Here is an 18877-nt window from a genome sequence, read left to right as displayed (position 1 = left end):
ATGCCGTCTATTCTATATCCTTCTTAAGATGATCCTATCCAATGTCTTCGTCTACTGTTTGAAAAAGAAAAAAAAAACAGCCGAAACACTTTACTCATATTTGCGAACCACACCTCGAAGCAGTCACCATTACTCTTCACGCTCATTTCGACGCCATATCTTGGCCCTGGAGTGCAGGAAGATAGTCGGGATCACGCTGACAACAACGATCATGGCCGCAGCGATACCTGCACTGGGGGCGACACCGACATTCTCGAACATGGGCGAGAACCTACAAAGAGTGTTAGCGATACGGTTCCAATGGCTCAAAATATATCAACTATGAGAGATCTTACCAGAATGGGCCAATGAAACCCCAGATCTGGCGCACGAAGGTGACGAACACACCGACACTAGCGGCCTCTTGGGGGTAACAGTCTACGGCATAGGTGATCATCACCGTTGTGACCAACTGATTACCAACCGCACCGATTGCAGTGCCAATTATTGGGGACACATTCCAGTGGCCGGCGGTAGCCTCCTGCGTGCAGACCAGGAAGACAATGGTGCCGATAATGGCCAAAGCAAAGCCGAAGTAACTCAACCACAGACGGAACTCGGGGTCGGGCTTGCGATTTAAGGCACGGGCACGTCGGTTCATCCAGAAGTCGGACAAAACACCGCCCATCTGCTCGCCAATTACCGACCCAATGATAACACCCAGGAACTGGAGACCCAGCTGCTCGGCATTCAACTCGAACTTCTCTTGCAGCAGTTGAGGCACCTCGACGGTCGCTAAGACGCTACCGAACAAAAACACCATTGCATACGCACAGGCAGGGATAAGGATAGATGGATGTTTGGCCATGGTCAGGGGTCGCACGAACTCCCACCAGGTGAAGGGAGTAGGGTCAATCCGACGGAGTGACAGATACTCTGTCTTCCAGTTTGCCTCTGCGCGGTCAACACCGCTACCGATATAACGAGTCTCCGGTCCTAAGAAGAGGTACAGAATAAATTGGCCACCATTGATCTGTCCCGATCGCAAATGGTCAGCAAGGCACTAACAAAACTCCCCTCTACCCCCCAAAACAACTTACCATAGCCAGGATCCAGTAAATCCAGTTATAACCCACACGGTAGGTGACGAAGCCGAAAAGGAAGGGACCAATTGGTACACCCAAAGTGATCATCAGGGTCCAAACACCCATATAACGGGCACGATCTTTCTTGAAGGTGGTTTCCATTACGACTGCACTGCCAATGGCCGAGGCAGGAGAGATGAAAAATGCAACCAAAGCACGACAGGCGGCGACAGAGGCATAGGTGGTGCTCTTGGCACAACCGATATTGCACACCAGACTGCAGATGAGGGATAAGAGGAAGATGGGGCGACGGCCATAGCGGTTGGACAATGGCTTCCAGAACAAGGGTGCACCTCCCAGGATGGCGATTTGCAAGGAAGTCAAATAACTAGCGTTCTGGATACCGACGCCGAGCTCCCCGGCAATCTCTGAATATGCAGGGATGATGGCTGCGGCAGTGAATGTACCCATACAAGCGTGAAATGCCACCAGAATAAGATTGGTCATTTTCTACCAAGTTGTGCATCAGTAAATCGTCTTTGGCTCATTGTCCCTCCCATTTCCACCGTCGATCAATCCGGGGTATATGGTCACTCACCTTCCATTCGGGCCAATTGTAAGGGTCTGCCGGGCCCATTCCTGGAATGGGATCCAATTCCAATGTGCCATGTCGTTGGAGCAGGTAGTCACGATGGGCTTTGGGAAGTCGAGCGACTATGGAGTCACCGTAGGTGGCCACCTGGTCGGCGCCTGCACTCTCCACGAGATCGATGTCGGGCTTAGTACCCAAGTTCTCTTTGTCCTGCTCGACCTGGTCTGCCGGACGAGAGGAGGAGGGTTGCAATTCAAGGGATGTCATATTGGGGACACCCGTTAAAGGTTGAGGAGAAGGGATCGGACACGAGTGTCTTGTATGATGGATCCCTTTGAGGGCCAGAAAAATTGAGTGAAGTGAACAAGGGATCTACGAGGTCGACGACATAGGGGAGGGGGAAGAGGAAAGGTTGTTGCAAGAAACAGACTAGGGTTGTTCGGTCTGTACACGGAGTGTACCAGTTCGTTGGGCGAAGGCGAAAACCATGACAGGCGGGCTTGGCGTGCCGAAGACCGACCGGAGTGAGTGCACATAACCCACCCATAGAGAGAGAACTGGGGATGGGGATGGTCGGCTCCGGCCTCGCCTGGAGAGAGAAATGCGGAGTCTCCACGGCCCACAGGGTTCCATCCGGGTCGGCGAGTCAAAATGAAGCTGTTGCGATCCCCCCCATGTCACCACCCTTAGTTGCGGCCCATCCTGGCACTTGAGCACGGCTAGCCGATGGGGTATCACCGCTGACAGCACGGCTCGCTTGCCTACTCCAAGTACCGAGCAAAGGGTATATGGATCTCTTGGCACAAGATCCACGGCATTTTTCACTTCTCCAGATTCCGGCAAGTCAGCTAGAATCTCCTAGATTGGCTCCAAGATTCTCGCCTATCGCCATCCACTCATCAGTTCACAGGAGATTCACGGAAGGTTCAAGTTGTATAAATTATTAGCAGCACATAGTAGAGTACTCAAAAGTCAATCAAGCCGACTTGGCACCGGAAGAAGATAACTCAGCACAACACAAGCATTGTGGCACCGAAACCTTGTGCAATTCGTGCATGGACGCAAAAGTCATTTTTGGTGCCACACACCTTAGAGCCACGACCACAATCCCAACCAGACAAAAGTAGATTGGGTCAGCTGAGAAAGACCTGGCTTTCAATGATTTGATATTTTTTGACTAGCGTTATCTACAGAGTAGATACATTTGGTCAAGTGGGTTGCAACTAAGAGTACGGAGTACCTACAGAAAGGGTGCCACATCCCCACAATCGCCTTCCCCACATTCTTCTTCTTCCTCCCACATCCTTTTCCCACTCTCCCACTCTCCCCCAATTCTAAATATCCAGCCCCAGATATAACGTCTCTGTATCTATGGAGATCATGACTGTATCCCCCTCGGCCGGGGTCAAGAAATTGGCTTGTCGCGTGTGTCAGAAGGGATTTACCAAGGCTGAACATCTCCGAGTGAGTACATATATTATTACTTCATCCCCACGATTTTGAGGGGCAGCTCTTTGCGCCAAGACATCTTTTACACTCAATACTAACTCTTCTCAGAGACATGAGCGATGTCGTAAGTTCTATTTTAATCAGGGAAGAACTTTTATTCATCAAAAACCATTCTCTTCCGCTGATTCCAGTTGAATCCTTTTCGGCTGACCGGAGTACTTTAGATACTGGGGCCAAACCATATGTCTGCAAGGAATGTCGTCGTCCCTTTGCCCGACAAGATGCTCTCACCCGTCATGAGAAATTACATCAGCGGGACTTGAATGCCAAACATGGCCCGCCGTTAGCTTCGGTACCTCCGTCTGCATCTCTAGACTCTATGACCTCGTGGGATAATCGTAGTGCATCGACTGGAGGGCCTGCCTCGACGTCAGCTACCAGCCACTCGTGGGACGAATCACATTCAGCTCAGGCTTCGAGTATGCAAAATGTTGCTGCGGATCTGGACTTCGCTCTCATTTGGCCCGATTCCGAGAACCTATTCCAGAGCTTAATGTCCTCCGACACCACAGACCAATGGGAAATGCCTTTGGGAACACTACCCTTTCCACCTGTCGTACAGGATATTAATACCATGAACTTCGGGTCACCCAGCTCGTTTGACGATCGGTCCTCCTCGGTGGGGACGATCCCATCCGGTGAAGGTCACCAGGCTGTGCGTGATGTGACGGAGATGATTACTAGTTCAGTGAGTTCATAACGACGCCCCCGAGATCGACCAAAAAATCTATCGGCCAACGAACGAGCCCAATCAAGACGGTCCATTTGCTTGACCAGTACTAATCATTCCTCCGCCAGTCCTCAAGTGTCACTGCTGCGGTTAAAGCCACTTCTATAACCTCGGTATTCCTTGATGAGTGTCTCCACATGTTCTTTGTCCGATTTATTCCAACATTCCCCATCTTGCATCGTGCAACATTTGTGTTTCGGGAATGTACCCATGCTTTGCTTCTGAATGCTATTGCTATCGGGTCGTTGTATCTTGGGGCCCAGTGATTCGGTCGCAAAGGGTGAAGCGTTGTGGAGGCTAGCACATGCTGCCGTGGCGACCTCCTGGCAATCACTTATCACGCACAATGGCGCATACGATGCCTGCAAAGGGGTACAGCTCATGATCACCGCCTTGTTAGGTCAAATATACGGGGCGCTATCTAAAAATCGGGCAATCCGGACCACAAGCCAGGTCTTCCGTCCCCTGGGCTTTTTCTGGGCACGTCACTGTGGCATGTACGATAGCCAGCCATATTCTATGGAAAACTTGCCCTCGGTCGATGCTCCCCCTGCGGAGAAGGAACATCAGTGGCGGGTTTGGTCCGCACGGGAGATCCAACAGCGTGCCCTACTAGCGTACTACGTCCTCGATGGACTCGTTGCCCAGATGTCCGGCGACGGTGCGTCAGCTCGCCATGTCTCTAACCCCCTAGGCCTTCCCAGCAGCGAACCTGCTTTTGATGCCAGCACACCGGATGAATGGCTAGCACACATGCACTCGCAAAAGCTAGACCAATCCTCATTCAAAGTCATATTTCGCTCTCTCTTCCCGCCAGTCGGGAACTTCCGCCCTTTGGACTATTCATTTTCTGCCTTTGGACTTCGAGTTGTTCTTGAGGGCCTCCAGTCTTTGATATCCGATTGTGATGATCATGAGCTGGCTGTTGGTGTGCCCGGACCCTCTGATGTAAGAAGAGCTCTTGCTCAGGTCCATGAAACGATATCAATGAGCATTCATTTTTCAGCTGCTGAGCGACTGGAGCTTCTGTTACGTTGGCACACGGTTTGCCTTGACACCATGATTAATTCGACGGTTCTCTCTCGTTATGTGTGCTCTCGCTATAATATTCATCAGCATGTCTCTGGTGGGAGCCGGGATGTCCGAGCGGACTTTGACCTCATCAAATGGGTTAATAGTGAAGACGCCCGCCGTGCAGTACTTCACGCGATTGCCATTCAAGATATTGTTGAACAATTACCTCGTGGCCGTGCCCATGTGATCCACATGCCTAGCTCGCTGTTTGCAGCAGCTACAGTGTATGTCGTCTTCTCACTTGCTGGTGCAGCGACCGTCCATCTTCCTCGAACAATTGTGTGGCAAGATGCCTTGCTTTCACACTCCGATCTCAATATCGATCACGACGAAATGCGACCTCCATCGGGCTCAGAAACTCGACGGTTTGTAGAATCGGAGCAGGTGATGTCCCCTTCGCCTATCGGTGGTGCTGTTCGAAATCTTCTGTACGAGTTGAACTCGATGCAAAAGCTCTTCCGCTGCCTCTCGTCGCAGTGGGGAATTGCTCGTGATATGGAAGAAATCATTGCCCAGTGGATTCAGATTTGTCACTGAGCACTTTTTGTGCGATATCAGTTTATGCATGTATGTACACACCAAGATTGTGATGGTTAGCGTGAGATTTTGTAAATATAACGACCTCTGAAATCGGAGACATGAATTCAAGACTTCAAGTTGGAGAATAGTATCAAAATACTGTTCCTGGGCTCACTCCTTGCGCCCGGTCGTGCCTGCCTGCCTGCCTGTCTTTGGCTCTTTCCGTCCCCAAGAAGCATCCAACCCAATCCTCTTCGCCGCTGTTTGCCATTCCCCAACCCTTTACTCTCACTCTTTGTTTTCTTTACCTCTTCGAATTACGTACCACTCTGATTCTACCCTCACACTGACTGAGAAGTTTTTGATCTACACTTCACTCAACCTCTTCCGAATTCTTCTCCTGATCAAACTGACTCTACCCAAAAACAATCAACCCTTTTTCACTACTATCTCAACAGCTCTTCATCATGCGCGTGGATGACACGCGGCTGATTGCCGCACTTATCGCAGCTCATAAAGGCATGAAGGTCAGTTTTTGTCATGATCCCAGACGAAAAAGGTCGACCGGGATAATAATTGTTCTAATGTGAGGCTTAGCTTGATTACAACGCAATCGCCACAATGTATGGCGAGGGCGCGAACTACAACACAATGGAGCACAAGTTCCGTGCTTATCGCAAGGACGCCGAGGTCCTCCACGCTGAGGCCAGTGGGCGACTGGGTACGGATGCAGCCCCCTCAGCTGAGAACAGCCCTGAGAAATCTTCCGGCGCTCAAGTCACTACCCAGAAAAATGGCAAAGGCGCCAAGGCAGCTAAAGTTCCTCGCGTAAAAGCAGCCAAGGGATCAGCCAAGAAGAAGGCTCCAGCCAGTCCCCAGGACAGCGACGAGGAGGCCCAGCCCAAGCGCAAGAAGGCCAGAGCCAGTCCGAAGAAGAACCAGACATCGATGGACGAGGAGAAAGTTCACCTAGATACCAATTCTGACGCTGACGCTACACTGGATGCTTTGATTAAGACTTCTGGTGTCTATTCCGAGCTCGGATTGGACATGGAGGATCTTTAAGGAGTACATTCTACGAATGGGAACACTTGATGGGATTGTGGAATGGGAATCATCGGAGGTTCATGTTTTCGAAAGCTATGGCACATCTCCAATTATGCGTTGAATGGGATTTCAAAAATCATTCATCTGGAAAATCATGCAGGGAGGAAGTGAAGGCGTGATTTCTTTTTTTTCTTTTTTTGGTATCCAGCCTTTACATAGCCAGGGTCCTTGATTTTCATAACAAACAGTATTTTTTACTTCTCTCCTCAATTTCAGAGCTAATATTGATGTAGCGAGCGACTCACAAATGCTAAGAGGGGATTTACGTAGTTCTTCAAGTCTCGAATCCATCATGTCTCCGAGTCGTTATATTTACAAAAGCTCACGCTAACTATTCACACAATGTAAGTAACTAGGCAGTGCATTCCACCACTATCGCTCCACGCATTCCAAAAAGCCAGGACTCGGGGCATTCAAGATTGATGATATTTGACTCTGACATTTCAAACTTGATTTACGTGCCTTTCCAAATAGGCATATGCTTCCAATGCTCTATTACGATGCTAGCCCTACCGACAGGGCTCACGGTGTACAGATATTATAGACCGATAATGTGAAAAAATTGACTTGGATAATCCATACATATTACATTTGTGATTTTTACTTCGTTATCAGGACCGCCATATTCATCGCCCGGTGTCGTCGAGATCCAATCCCCAGTGGTTAGGCTTCCAAATCTGCGGCCAGTGCCGATACGGTAATCAAAACGGTGTGAGGGCACCTGATATTCGTGTTGGTTTTTCATTTAGCGATATCTTCGTATCTGAAAGGGGATTGAACTATAATCCTAGAAACCACTCGACACCTCGTAAACCGGTACATTAATATGCAACTACTCCTACTGAGGGGTTCTATTCTATCCCAGGCCACTAGATGTCAACCGGCGCAAGTGCGCACATTATACCTGAGGGCAAATTTCAATATCTGGTAAAGTGCTCAACATCTGCGGAAACTCCCGGTGGGCTTGGTCGCCTTCTAATGCCGTCGGTACTAGTCCCGATTGTCTTGACAGCACCATGACGACAATATGATACAACCAAAAACCATTGTTATGTTTCTGTGTTTCTGTGATACTATGAACATCTCAGTTGATTATTTCACAATACCCAGAAAAGCTTCTGGGCTTTTCCGCACCATCAAACTTTCCTATTGAAGAGGCTGTAATTATTGTTGCAATGTCTTCTTCAATGGGTCATCATGGGACTTTCGAAGTTCCTAAGTCGGCACAGACCCAAAATAAGCCAGGGTGAGCTTAGATTGATCATTACTCTGGTGCAAACTAACTCCTGCAGTTTGGAAAGCAAGATGGCGTCCTCCAGCGAATCTACGAAGTTGGAACACGAAGGCTCCTTTATCGAATATGCGGGCTCAAATAAGCTAGAAGATAAGAAAGTTCTTGTCACTGGAGGAGAGTATGTATTAGCCCTCATGGAAAAGCTTCATTATTGGAATAACATAGGAGAGCCTAGTTCGGGTATTGGTAGATCTATTGCGGTTTTTATGGCCAGAGAGGGTGCAGATATCAGTCTCGTCTATTTGCCCAAAGAGCAAGGCGATGCCGAGGCTACCAAAAAGATGATTGAGAAGGACGGCAGACAATGTCTTCTCCTACCGGAGGACTTGAGAGATCGCGATTTCTGTCATTCGTCAGTAGAAGAACATGTTAAACGGTGGGTTCCCATTCTCCTCTTCTCAAATGCGGTAAAGTAGCCTGATATTTTTCGACGCAGGTTCGGCAAGCTCAACGTCCTTGTGAATAATGCATCTAAACAGTATATTACCCAGGAGTTTCCAGACATCGACTTGGACAGAACAGAGGATATATTCATGTGCAACATTATTCAGATGATTGCGATGGCAAAATTTGCTCTCGTCCATATGTCTCGCGGTGACTCGTATGTTGAAAGATCCCCGATTCTATACCTACACCCTTGCCTACTAATCATCCTGATCAGTATCATCAACACGTCCTCTGTCGTGACATTCCGGGGATCGGGTACTATGGTAGACTACTCTGCTACAAAGGGGCCAATAGTCGGCTTCACAAAATCTCTAGCAAAATATCTTATTCCGAAAGGAATACGCGTCAACGCTGTGGCGTAAGTTACACTCTCATGATGTTTTGACAATCAAATTAACTCATGGTACCTTCGGAAACAGCCCAGGCGCTATATATACGCCTATACAAGCCGATACGCGCGATGCTAGGCAGATGGAAGGCTGGGGACGGGGTGCTGGGCTCGGTCGGCCAGGGGAGCCCAGCGAGGTTGCGACGTGCTTTGTGTTTTTGGCCAGTGCTGATGCGTCACTATATTGTAAGTGTTAAGTACCGAGAAAATCAGACTCGTACTCGAAGCTAAGTTTTCAATTCTGCTTAGATAGATGGTCAGGTGCTGCATTGCTACCCGCTCGGGGACTGAAGTCGCGCGTGGTGCACTTTCTTTTATACGCGAAACATGCCCTTCGGTGCCCGCCTCTTGGCGATCGCGCGTCCAGAGTCTGCGGAAGTAGAAAAAATGTCTGATAGTTGGCAAAGAAATCATAGTGCAATTAATTGATATCCTAAAATCAGTACACAAGCCAGGGTTTGGCTCCCTTCAATGCTTTGTCCCATCCTCCTTCGTTCTGCCAGATAGCGATGCTTTCCACCTCATCCCTACCCAACTTCAGCCCGTTGTAGAGATGCTGTTTGAGAATAAGCAAGTGTCTTTTTTTTTCCTTTTCCAATGTGCTAAGTTATTACTAAAACAAGAGCCACTTACGGGAAACAACCCCTCGCCCGGCCGAGGACCACATACTTTGCCGTCGGGAGACTCCCAGCGGATATCCGAGATCACCGTGCCATACTCGATGCGTAGGATGTACACGAGTGGCTCTTCTTTGAAAAATATGTTCAGAGTATTGGCGACTTGGTGTGCCATCGACAGGTGCACAAAGCCATCGTTCTGATCTAGCTCGCTAACGGGAAGCCGCTCAGGGAGGGGCTCCCGTACTCGGAGAGGAGGACGGAACGATCTTGTAGATATAGCGAGGCTGGGTATCTAGAGTCGCCATGGCGAAAGGCGATGAGATGAAAGAAAGATGGGGTAAGAGAGGGAGGTGGGATTTTTGGACAGGTCCATGTCATTGTCGCGTTTGTTCGCTCTGGCGGGGTTAAGCGGTCGGCTGGCAGCGCTTGAATCACGCACTTCGGGAGCGGGAGAGCGGGTCATCTACTATGGTTTAACCATGGGAATTTTGAAGTAGGAAAGCTTGAACTGCCCAGGCGTTGAAATGATTCACTCTGGGTGTGTATTTCATATATTTATGATGCTTACTACGAGTATTTAGTATGAGTAGGATCATGGATGCAGGATATCCAGACCCAGCGTAATCTATAGTGCTCAGGTGGGGAACCAGATCGGACCCAGTGTCCCCATTTATTAGTACCTATCGCAGGATTGCTATATAGATCATGGTTTTGGTAACGAACATACAGTCACATGCGCGAACTTGAAGTCATATTGAGATCAGATATCCGGTGGAGTCAACAATAACGAGTACTAGTAGTAGTACTGTCGTGATTCCCTGAGATGCTGCTAATGTGATGGTTGCACGGGACTACCGCAGCCCAAGATCTGCCGAATATATGCCTAGGTACCTACCAGCAAAGGTTGCTAGAATTGCCATTCTATTGCACTTATTTAGCTTTTGGGACGCTATGGGATAATAGGGCATCCAACGATTCTCTCTTTGTGCCTCAATAATCAAAATCAAAATCAAAACTCAGAAGACTTGTCTGGATTGTAAATTGGTGAGTTGTTCAGTCAGACAATAAGCCATTCACGTGACCCTTGTTGAGGATCTCCCATGGCCCCATCACCTGATCGAACTAATCTAAATCGGGAGATTTGTTTTGGGCCCGTCCGCTTTGGGCTGGGGAATCCTGGTCGGACCTGCCCTGTTGCCGTGCCTGCCCTCTCCCCCCCCACTGTCAACAGACGAATTCCATCATCGGAGGGTCTCGCGGCTCGGCTTTCCGATTCTCTCTCTGGTGGACCATACTCAACACTTTCCCCTCCTTCTCCTCCTTCAACTCCCAGAGATCTGTTTCACCCGTGTCACCCTTACCAATGCGCATTCGCGTTTGATCGCACATCCCGACCGCCTTCGCCCAGAAAACCAGGATTCTGACACCAACTGCATCGACAACCTCTTCACTGCTGCCATTGAAGCAGGCATGCGGTCTTTCGAGTCTTACGGTCGTCCTTCGGTTTTCGCATTTTCTTCGCGACGGTACTAGTGATGTCGACTCAATTCCCATCGTTCAGACGCGCCCAGACGGATATTCCCGCGCAGCCAGCAGGCTCACTGCGACACACGGGTTCAACTGCGTCCACCAACTCGTCTGCCTACTCTGTTGCGTCAAGCTCCTTCGCGCCGAGCCGGACAAGCACAGTCTCCTCGAATGCATCGATACCGGGGAGCCTAGGTCATCATCGAGGCAAGAGTGAAGCTGGGCCCGCTACAATGGATTCGTCTGAAAAGGGAAGCTTCTCAAATGCTGGGTCCACATATGAAAACATTCGCCGGTCTCTGCGGCCCCTTCAGCAGGCGCCTCAAACCTCCCCCCTCCACGAATAAGCCCATTGCATATCGACATTCCCGCAGCAATACTCTCGATGAGCCTCAGTTCTTGAAGGATCATCGACCAAGCACACCAGAATCCCATAATTTGAATTTCAAGGAAAATGAATCGCCTCGCTACAGAGCAGCAGCATTTGAACCCCAAACACCCCCGCCCAGACCTTCATCACGCCATTGGTCGCCCACTCCAACACCGGGTTCACCTCGACCTTCATCACCTCAAAAGACCTTGTCAAATAGTCCTCATCCACCTCCGCTGACTACCGCATTATCAACACCCGATCTCGAAACATTCCAGAAGTCTTCTACCCGCCATCTCAGAACTCTCTCCAAGTTCGCGCAATCCGGTGAAAGCGATGATTTCCAGTTCAACTCCGGAACAGCTTCTGTCGTGGGACTATCAGGAAGACGAAGATTGAAACGCGCTGACTCAGTTGCTGGAAGGAGTGGCGCCATTTCTCCAGAGAAGCCCAAGACTTCTTCATGGGCAGCAGGGAACTGGATGGACGCGCAACGTCAATTTATACAAGCCTACGAGTATCTCTGCCACATCGGTGAAGCTAAGCAGTGGATCGAAGATGTTATCCAAAAGCAAATTCCGCCAATCGTTAATCTAGAGGAAGGATTGCGTGACGGCGTGACGCTCGCTGAGTTGGTGCAAGCCATGTATCCAGACACGACCCTGCGAATCTTTCGAAACCCGAAGCTGCAATACCGCCATTCCGACAACATCGCCCTATTCTTTCGCTTCCTGGATGACATTGAATTACCCGAGCTGTTCAGATTCGAGTTGATCGATTTGTACGAGAAGAAGAACATCCCGAAGGTCATTCATTGTATTCACGCATTGTCATGGTTGTTGTTCAAGAATGGTATGTTGGACTTCCGCATGGGCAACTTGGTTGGGCAGCTTGAGTTCGAGCATCATGAGCTCGAAAAAACACAGAAGGGTCTTGACAAGGCCGGTGTCAGCATGCCCAGCTTTGCAGGTATGGCCGCAAACTTCGGCGCTGAGCCTGAGCCGGAACCGGAACCTGTGGAGTCAGAGGAAGAGCGGATTGATCGTGAGCTGCACGAAAGTGAAGGTGCGATAGTCGAGTTCCAGTCTCAGATAAGAGGCGCAATGGTGCGCTTGAAGCTTGGAAATACGATGAATGATCTTCGGGACTTTGAGCCCCTCTTGATCGAACTACAGTCCCGCCTGCGTGGAGATTGGGCGCGGCAAATTAGTCAATATCGACTCGACATGCGTCGGTTTGCAGTTCAGCTTCAAGCAATCAGTCGCGGCTTTATTGTCCGTCACCGCCAGCAAGGGGAGAACCAATGGCGAAAAGCCCAAGAGCAGCAAGTTCTGCAGCTGCAAAGCCTGATTCGCGCGTCCAAAGTACGAGCTGAAACCAATCTGCTTCAGACTCGTATCCGACGCGAAGAATCTGGAATCAAGAATTTCCAAGCCGCGATTCGGGCTGCACTACAACGAAAGGCACTGGCCGACCAGTATGAACAAACTCATCACGCCGAACATGATGTTACGACCCTCCAAGCAGCCATCCGTGGCGCCATGCAGCGAAAACGAGCCAATGCACAGTCTCAAGAAGTCAAGCAGGCTAGTACAGCTATCAAATCACTGCAGGCAGTGATTCGCGGTCAGTTTGCCCGTCAGCACTTGTCACAAGTCAAGTCGTCTCTCCAGCATGAGACTGCAAAAATCACAGAGCTTCAAGCTGCTATAAGAGCCACGAAGACAAGAAATCACCAGTCACAGCTCCTGCAGAATCTTTCAAAGACGGCGGGTGGTTGCACAGAACTTCAGGCTCTGATCCGAGGAGCTGCCACGAGAAGGAGCCACGAAGCCCTTACTACGGAGCTCATGCAGCATGCTTCGTCAGCCACCGACTTGCAAGCCCAAATTAGGGGCAATGCATTAAGGCTGTCCTTACAAGACCAGCAAGCCGCTTTAACGAAGGAAGAACCAGTTATCTTAGAGCTCCAGTCTCGAGCACGAGCGGTGATTGAGCGTCAGCGCTTGAAGGCTGAACGCGAGGCTCTTCGAAGACAAGAGCCTCTCATTGTGAACCTCCAAGCACTTGCTCGCGCGGCTATACTCCGAATTGAAGTTGGCGATATTCTTACGCGACTAGAAGAGCGCGAAGAAGAAATTGAGCAGCTTCAGGCGCTGGCAAGAGCGATGGTGGCTCGTGTTCAGGTCGGAAATATGCTAGCGGACCTTGAAGATCAAGAAGAAATCATCGTCGATTTTCAATCTCGCATTCGGGGAATGATCATTCGAAATCGTTTCCAGGAGAGACGACGCCACTACAACGAGAACATGGAGAAGGTCATCAAGGCTCAGAGTGTTATCAGAGGTCGTATCCAGGGTCAGGCTTACAAGAGCTTGACAAGCGGCAAAAATCCTCCTGTAGGAACAGTCAAAGGTTTCGTGCATCTACTCAATGACAGTGACTTTGACTTTGACGAGGAGATTGAGTTCGAACGACTGAGAAAGGTGGTGGTCCAACAAGTGCGACAGAATGAGATGGCGGAGCAATATATCAGCCAATTGGATATCAAGATTGCGCTGCTGGTCAAGAATAAAATCACGCTTGATGAAGTCGTGAAGCACCAGAAACATTTCGGCGGTCACATCGGAAACCTTCTATCCAACACCGAAATTTCCTCAAAAGATCCTTACGACCTCAAGGCTTTGAACAAGACATCCAGAAAGAAGTTGGATCAATACCAAGTCTTCTTCTTTCTTCTCCAAACACAGCCGCAGTATCTGGCCCGCCTTTTCCGCCGACTTCGTGAGATCAATACTTCGGACAAGGAGTACGAAAGAGTCCGGCACTTGATGATGGGCCTCTTTGGCTACTCCCAGAAGCGCCGTGAAGAGTATTACCTTCTCAAGCTACTCTCTCGATCCGCCAAGGAAGATATTGAAAACTTTGCGGCCCTTCCAGAATATATGCGCTCCACTCCCTTCTGGAATAAGCTCTTCGGTTCATACGCAAAATCACCTCGAGATCGGAAGTTTATGCGCGATGTTCTGGGGCGCGTTGTACGGGAATCTGTCATTGAAAACCCAGACCTCGACCTCGAGAGCGACCCAATCCAGATCTATCGCTCATCAATCAACAATGAAGAGCTTCAAACAGGACAGCGTAGCAGAAGAGAACCAAATCTTCCCCGCGAGGAAGCTATTCGAGATCCCGAGACCCGCGAGACCTTCATTCAACACTTGCAGGATCTCCGAGACATCGCCGATCAATTCTTCGCTGCATTCGAAGATTTTCTATATCACATGCCCTTTGGTGTCAGATACCTTGCACAGCAAATGTATGAAAACCTCCTTGCACGGTTCCCTAATGAGGATCCTGGATTCATTCTTCAAACCGTTGGGCACTGGGTGTGGAAGAACTATTTCCAGCCTGCGGTGCTTGAACCTGAGAAGTACAGTGTGGTTGACCGGGGTCTGACCCAAGAGCAAAAGAGGAATTTGAGTGAGATATCCAAGGTGGTCGCCCAGGTCGCTTCGGGAAGGCTCTTTGGAGCCGAGAACGTCTATCTACAACCACTCAACTCTTATATAGGCGAGTCAATACAGCGACTTGGTCGGATTTGGGGTCAGAGTAAGTTGCCGCTATTCCCGCTGTCCAGGTTTCTATTTAGCTAACTGAAAGCAGTGATTTCCGTCCAGGATGCCGAGTCATACTTTGACATCGATGAGTTCAATGACCTTTACGCGAAGGCCAAACCCACCCTGTATATCAAGATGTCCGATATTTTCTCGATCCACCAGCTTGTAGCCTCGGAGATTGACCCCATCTGCCCACATCCTGACGACATCCTCAAACAACTCATCCGAGACCTCGGCAATGTTAAGAGCAACGAAAACGAGTTGATGGGCGTCAGCACCACTGAGATAAATCTCACGTTAAACCCTAAACTAGCCCAAGTTGAAGGTATGAATACCAACCCGCTGTCATTACCTCCATCACTTAGCTAACTATCATCGCAGACCCGGAAGCGAATATCAAGGCATTGTTTATGGAGACGAAACGATGTATTTTGTACATTATTCGGGTCCAAACTGGCGCCAATCTGATGGATATCATGCTCAAACAGCCAAGCCCGGAGGATGAAGAACGCTGGCACACCCTCGTACGGGACGAAATAAACACGAATAGTCCTCGCCGGGGGGCCTATTCTGAGGCGAGTACATTGATCGATATCGGATCGATGGGCTACTCCGAGCTCAAAGGCACCGCTCTCGAAAACATTCTTCGCCTCGAGCAGGCTGGCAAGATCAGTCGGCACAATCACTACCAAGATCTTCTCAACGCCATCGCAATCGACATTCGCACAAAACACCGCCGGCGAGTGCAACGAGAGCGTGAGCTGGAAGGGGCGCGCCTGACCTCCACGCGTCTTAGCGATCAGGCAGTCTACCTTGATCAGCAGCTCAAAACCTACAACGACTACATTGAACAAGCGATGATCACATTGCAAAACAAAAAAGGAAAGAAGCGATTCTTAATGCCGTTCACCAAGCAATGGGATCATCAGCGAGAGTTGCAGAAATCTGGCAAGGTGTTCAAGTTTGGATCATACAAGTATTCAGCTCGCACCCTGGCGGATCGAGGTGTTCTTGTTTCATGGAAGGGCTACAACGAACGTCAATACGATCGAGTGGACTTGACGATCTCCAGTAACGAAGTTGGTGTGTTCACTATTGATGGAAGTAGTGGAAACATGATGGTACCGGGTGCCAATGCTCAAGTTCCACTGGATGACCTGCTGCAGGCACAGTTCAATAACACCCAGTTCATGGACTTCTTCGACGGACAGATGCGGGTCAATGTCAACCTCTTCTTGCACTTGATCATGAAGAAATTCTATAATGAATAGAGATCGGGTCCAAGTTATGAAGTATGAGCTGGATGGGTATTTTTAGCGACGTTTTTCTATTTCTTTTCTCTTTTTCACTTCACGTCTTTTTTCTCTTGTTACAGATACCTAGGTATTTGTTTGGACTTCATAGCGATAGCGTCTCGGTTTTACGAGCACCCAAATGACATGTATACAATATGAATAATATCACTAGTCTCCCTGTAATTTTTTTGGAATTCCTCACCTATGACGACGAGGTGGCCAACAAATGCTGCCCAAGGCATTGGTGTATACATCAGGGGCTCACTGCACGTGACCGTATGGCGCGTGGAATCGGCCAGCTGGAGACCGGGCCCGGGGAGCATCTCCCCCTCCAACCTCTCGACCCCAACACTCAATCTCGGCGGGCGTGGATCGCTTCTTGCTTTCTGGATATCAATTACTCGACAGGCTTGATTGCCCTTGCCTAGCGATTCTTCAATTTTCCGTTGCGCCTAAGCCCGACTGGCTAGTCACCCCTCGTCATGGACATGAACAGCATCAAAGACCAGGTCAGCAACCTTACGTTGTATGACCTGAAAGCGGGTGTTCGCAAGGTGCAAAATGGTACGTCAACATTGTTTCTAGTCCTGCCCAGGCAATTGAAAGACCCTGCTTTGTTTCATATTTCCGAGAAACTGCGCTGACCGCTCTGCCATAGCCGTCATGAACTATACCGAGATGGAATCCAAGGTTCGTACGATCACCAAACCCTTCGCGCATCAATACCTTTGCCAAAAATACAAGAAATCGATGCTTTTCTTCCATCAAACAGCGACTTATTCATGCCGATCAGGTCCGGGAAGCTACAAACAATGAGCCATGGGGTGCTTCGACAACGTTGATGCAGGAGATTGCCAATGGAACTAACAGCTAGTCAGTCGCACCTATCTCGACTCTTTGTTATATTCTGGCGCATATTCTGATTTCTTTCCCTAGTCAATTGCTCAACGAAATCATGCCTCTGATTTACAAACGTTTCACCGATAAGGCCGCCGAGGAGTGGCGGCAAATTTACAAGGTTCGAGGCCAACGGTGATATCACGAATATACACTCGAGAACCATGGAGCTGACAGTTTTGCGATCCCTAGAGTCTCCAGCTTCTCGAATTCCTTGTCAAGAATGGATCGGAGCGGGTGGTTGACGACGCGAGATCTCACATGTCCCTCCTGCGGATGCTCCGGCAATTTCACTTTATCGATGTGAATGGAAAGGATCAGGGAATCAATGTGCGTAACCGCTCTTCTGAGCTGGTCAAGTTGCTGGGCGACGTTGACCAGATCCGGACCGAGCGCAAGAAGGCGCGCAGCAACAGGAACAAGTTCAGCGGTTTCGAGGGTGGTATGAATGTCAGTGGAATGAATAGCGCCAGCTCCGGTCGTTATGGTGGATTTGGAAGTGACAGCGGTATGGGATACGGCGGTTACAGCGGAGGTGTCTACGGTGATGGCGGAGGATTCGGCGGCGCATCCGGTGGTGGTGACTTCCAAGAGCCCAGCAGCGGTAGTGCCCGACGGGGCAATCGATTTGATGAGTACGATGAGTATGATGAGGGAGACGTCAGCCCGCCACGTCGTGAAGCCCCGCCTGCAGCGAAGCGGGAGCCCAAGAAGCCCGAGCCGGCACCAGTAGCAGACCTGTTTGACTTCGGTGACGATGAGCCTGTGGCCCCTGCTGCGCCCGCGTCGAATGCGGCTGGCAAGCAGCCTGCTAGCAGTGGATTGAACATGTTGGACTCGGCACCTATCGACGACGACGACTTCGACGACTTCCAGTCCGCAACACCAGCTACCCAAGCCCCTGTGCAAACCTCAACCCAATTCGGGATCCCACCTCCTGCTTCCACCGGCAGCACGACCTCCAACACTGAATTCGTTGCACCCAAACCAGTGTCTGCCTCGCAGGGCGCCAACATCAATGGCCTAGTTGGCTTCACTACTCCTACTTCTACCGGCGGCTCCTTTGCCTCCCCTCCCCTGCAGGCCACGGCTAGCCAGCAAAAGCCCATGGCCCCGAAGCCAACGGGCTTCCAAGCTGCTACCCCCAACTACTTCACTTCTGTTGCGACTGGTTCTCCGAAGCCATTTGCCTCGCAGGCAAATCCCTCCATTTCAGGTGTGACTCCCTCGGCTGCCGGCAACAAGCCCGCAGCTGGCACTGCCTCCAAACCTTCCGGTGACGCCTTCGGTTCTCTTTGGTCTACCGCCAGCGCCAGCGCTGGTATTGCCAAGTCCAACGCCGGCGCCAACAAGGGCCCCAACCTGGCCAGCATGGCCAAAGAGAAGGCTAGTGCTGGCATCTGGGGTGCTCCAGCTTCCAACTCCGCCTCCCCTGCACCCTCGCAGCCCCAGCAAAAGCAGAGTGGCTCTGCATTCGATGACCTGCTCGGTTGATTTTACTCGGCCATCATGGCATTTCTCATCCTCCCCATTTGTTTTTTAATGGAGCATATCGATTTCATAATTTCGAATTCCATTGTCTCTACGCTACCCCTTTTTGTATTGTGTCCTCGCACCCCCTCTATCTCTGCTGTTGGTTTATTGGACTATCTACCGCTCTTGTAGAGCAGTTCCGGTTCCGAAAACGTCCTTCTTGTCTCCGTTTTTTCCTTGCAAAAAGAGAATCTTGATTTGTTAGTAAACCGTATCTAGCTTACGTATAGTATATCCTTCACGACGTCCTGAAGTCAATTTCAGTTCTTCCTTTCCTCTCCATAACCAGTTGGT

The 18877-nt window shown here is 49.9% G+C and overlaps 8 protein-coding genes across 8 annotated transcripts; 5 read left to right on the top strand and 3 right to left on the bottom strand.

Moving 5' to 3' along the window:
• Nucleotides 1-129: 129 nt before the first annotated feature.
• Nucleotides 130-1923, bottom strand: N7509_008798 (uncharacterized protein; the record flags this gene model as incomplete). The annotated part of the gene is made up of 4 exons (XM_056633435.1): nucleotides 130-271; nucleotides 336-1012; nucleotides 1080-1574; nucleotides 1663-1923. 4 exons carry the CDS (start codon nucleotides 1921-1923, stop codon nucleotides 130-132), a joined length of 1575 nt encoding a protein of 524 aa, XP_056484055.1.
• A 1113-nt stretch (nucleotides 1924-3036) lies between these two features.
• Nucleotides 3037-5506, top strand: N7509_008797 (uncharacterized protein; the record flags this gene model as incomplete). Its single annotated transcript, XM_056633434.1, has 5 exons — nucleotides 3037-3120; nucleotides 3214-3229; nucleotides 3330-3853; nucleotides 3964-4088; nucleotides 4159-5506. The coding sequence occupies 5 exons, from the start codon at nucleotides 3037-3039 to the stop codon at nucleotides 5504-5506; spliced, it is 2097 nt and encodes a 698-aa protein (XP_056484054.1).
• A 449-nt stretch (nucleotides 5507-5955) lies between these two features.
• Nucleotides 5956-6553, top strand: N7509_008796 (uncharacterized protein; the record flags this gene model as incomplete). The annotated part of the gene is made up of 2 exons (XM_056633433.1): nucleotides 5956-6015; nucleotides 6086-6553. The coding sequence occupies 2 exons, from the start codon at nucleotides 5956-5958 to the stop codon at nucleotides 6551-6553; spliced, it is 528 nt and encodes a 175-aa protein (XP_056484053.1).
• Nucleotides 6554-7782: 1229 nt separating this feature from the next.
• N7509_008795 (oxidoreductase, short-chain dehydrogenase/reductase family) lies at nucleotides 7783-9015 on the top strand (the record flags this gene model as incomplete). Its single annotated transcript, XM_056633432.1, has 7 exons — nucleotides 7783-7841; nucleotides 7888-8007; nucleotides 8080-8265; nucleotides 8326-8490; nucleotides 8551-8694; nucleotides 8756-8910; nucleotides 8978-9015. 7 exons carry the CDS (start codon nucleotides 7783-7785, stop codon nucleotides 9013-9015), a joined length of 867 nt encoding a protein of 288 aa, XP_056484052.1.
• A 148-nt stretch (nucleotides 9016-9163) lies between these two features.
• N7509_008794 (DUF952 domain-containing protein) lies at nucleotides 9164-9649 on the bottom strand (the record flags this gene model as incomplete). Its single annotated transcript, XM_056633431.1, has 3 exons — nucleotides 9164-9280; nucleotides 9358-9545; nucleotides 9589-9649. The coding sequence occupies 3 exons, from the start codon at nucleotides 9647-9649 to the stop codon at nucleotides 9164-9166; spliced, it is 366 nt and encodes a 121-aa protein (XP_056484051.1).
• A 919-nt stretch (nucleotides 9650-10568) lies between these two features.
• On the bottom strand, nucleotides 10569-10898 carry N7509_008793 (uncharacterized protein; the record flags this gene model as incomplete). The annotated part of the gene is made up of 1 exon (XM_056633430.1): nucleotides 10569-10898. The coding sequence occupies one exon, from the start codon at nucleotides 10896-10898 to the stop codon at nucleotides 10569-10571; it is 330 nt and encodes a 109-aa protein (XP_056484050.1).
• On the top strand, nucleotides 10880-16129 carry N7509_008792 (putative Ras GTPase activating protein; the record flags this gene model as incomplete). Its single annotated transcript, XM_056633429.1, is given in 4 exon segments — nucleotides 10880-11112; nucleotides 11123-14850; nucleotides 14905-15183; nucleotides 15240-16129. 4 exon segments carry the CDS (start codon nucleotides 10880-10882, stop codon nucleotides 16127-16129), a joined length of 5130 nt encoding a protein of 1709 aa, XP_056484049.1.
• Nucleotides 16130-16635: 506 nt separating this feature from the next.
• On the top strand, nucleotides 16636-18544 carry N7509_008791 (ENTH domain-containing protein; the record flags this gene model as incomplete). The annotated part of the gene is made up of 5 exons (XM_056633428.1): nucleotides 16636-16717; nucleotides 16812-16843; nucleotides 16947-17026; nucleotides 17090-17171; nucleotides 17243-18544. 5 exons carry the CDS (start codon nucleotides 16636-16638, stop codon nucleotides 18542-18544), a joined length of 1578 nt encoding a protein of 525 aa, XP_056484048.1.
• Nucleotides 18545-18877: the final 333 nt, after the last annotated feature.

This window comes from Penicillium cosmopolitanum, assembly GCF_028827165.1.
Source record: "Penicillium cosmopolitanum strain IBT 29677 chromosome Unknown utg000009l:1.0-9042332.0:1.0-9050551.0, whole genome shotgun sequence".
Taxonomy (NCBI): Eukaryota; Fungi; Ascomycota; class Eurotiomycetes; order Eurotiales; family Aspergillaceae; genus Penicillium; species Penicillium cosmopolitanum.
The sequence above is the reverse complement of the archived record's forward strand: the minus strand, read 5'-3'. Positions and strand labels throughout refer to the sequence as shown.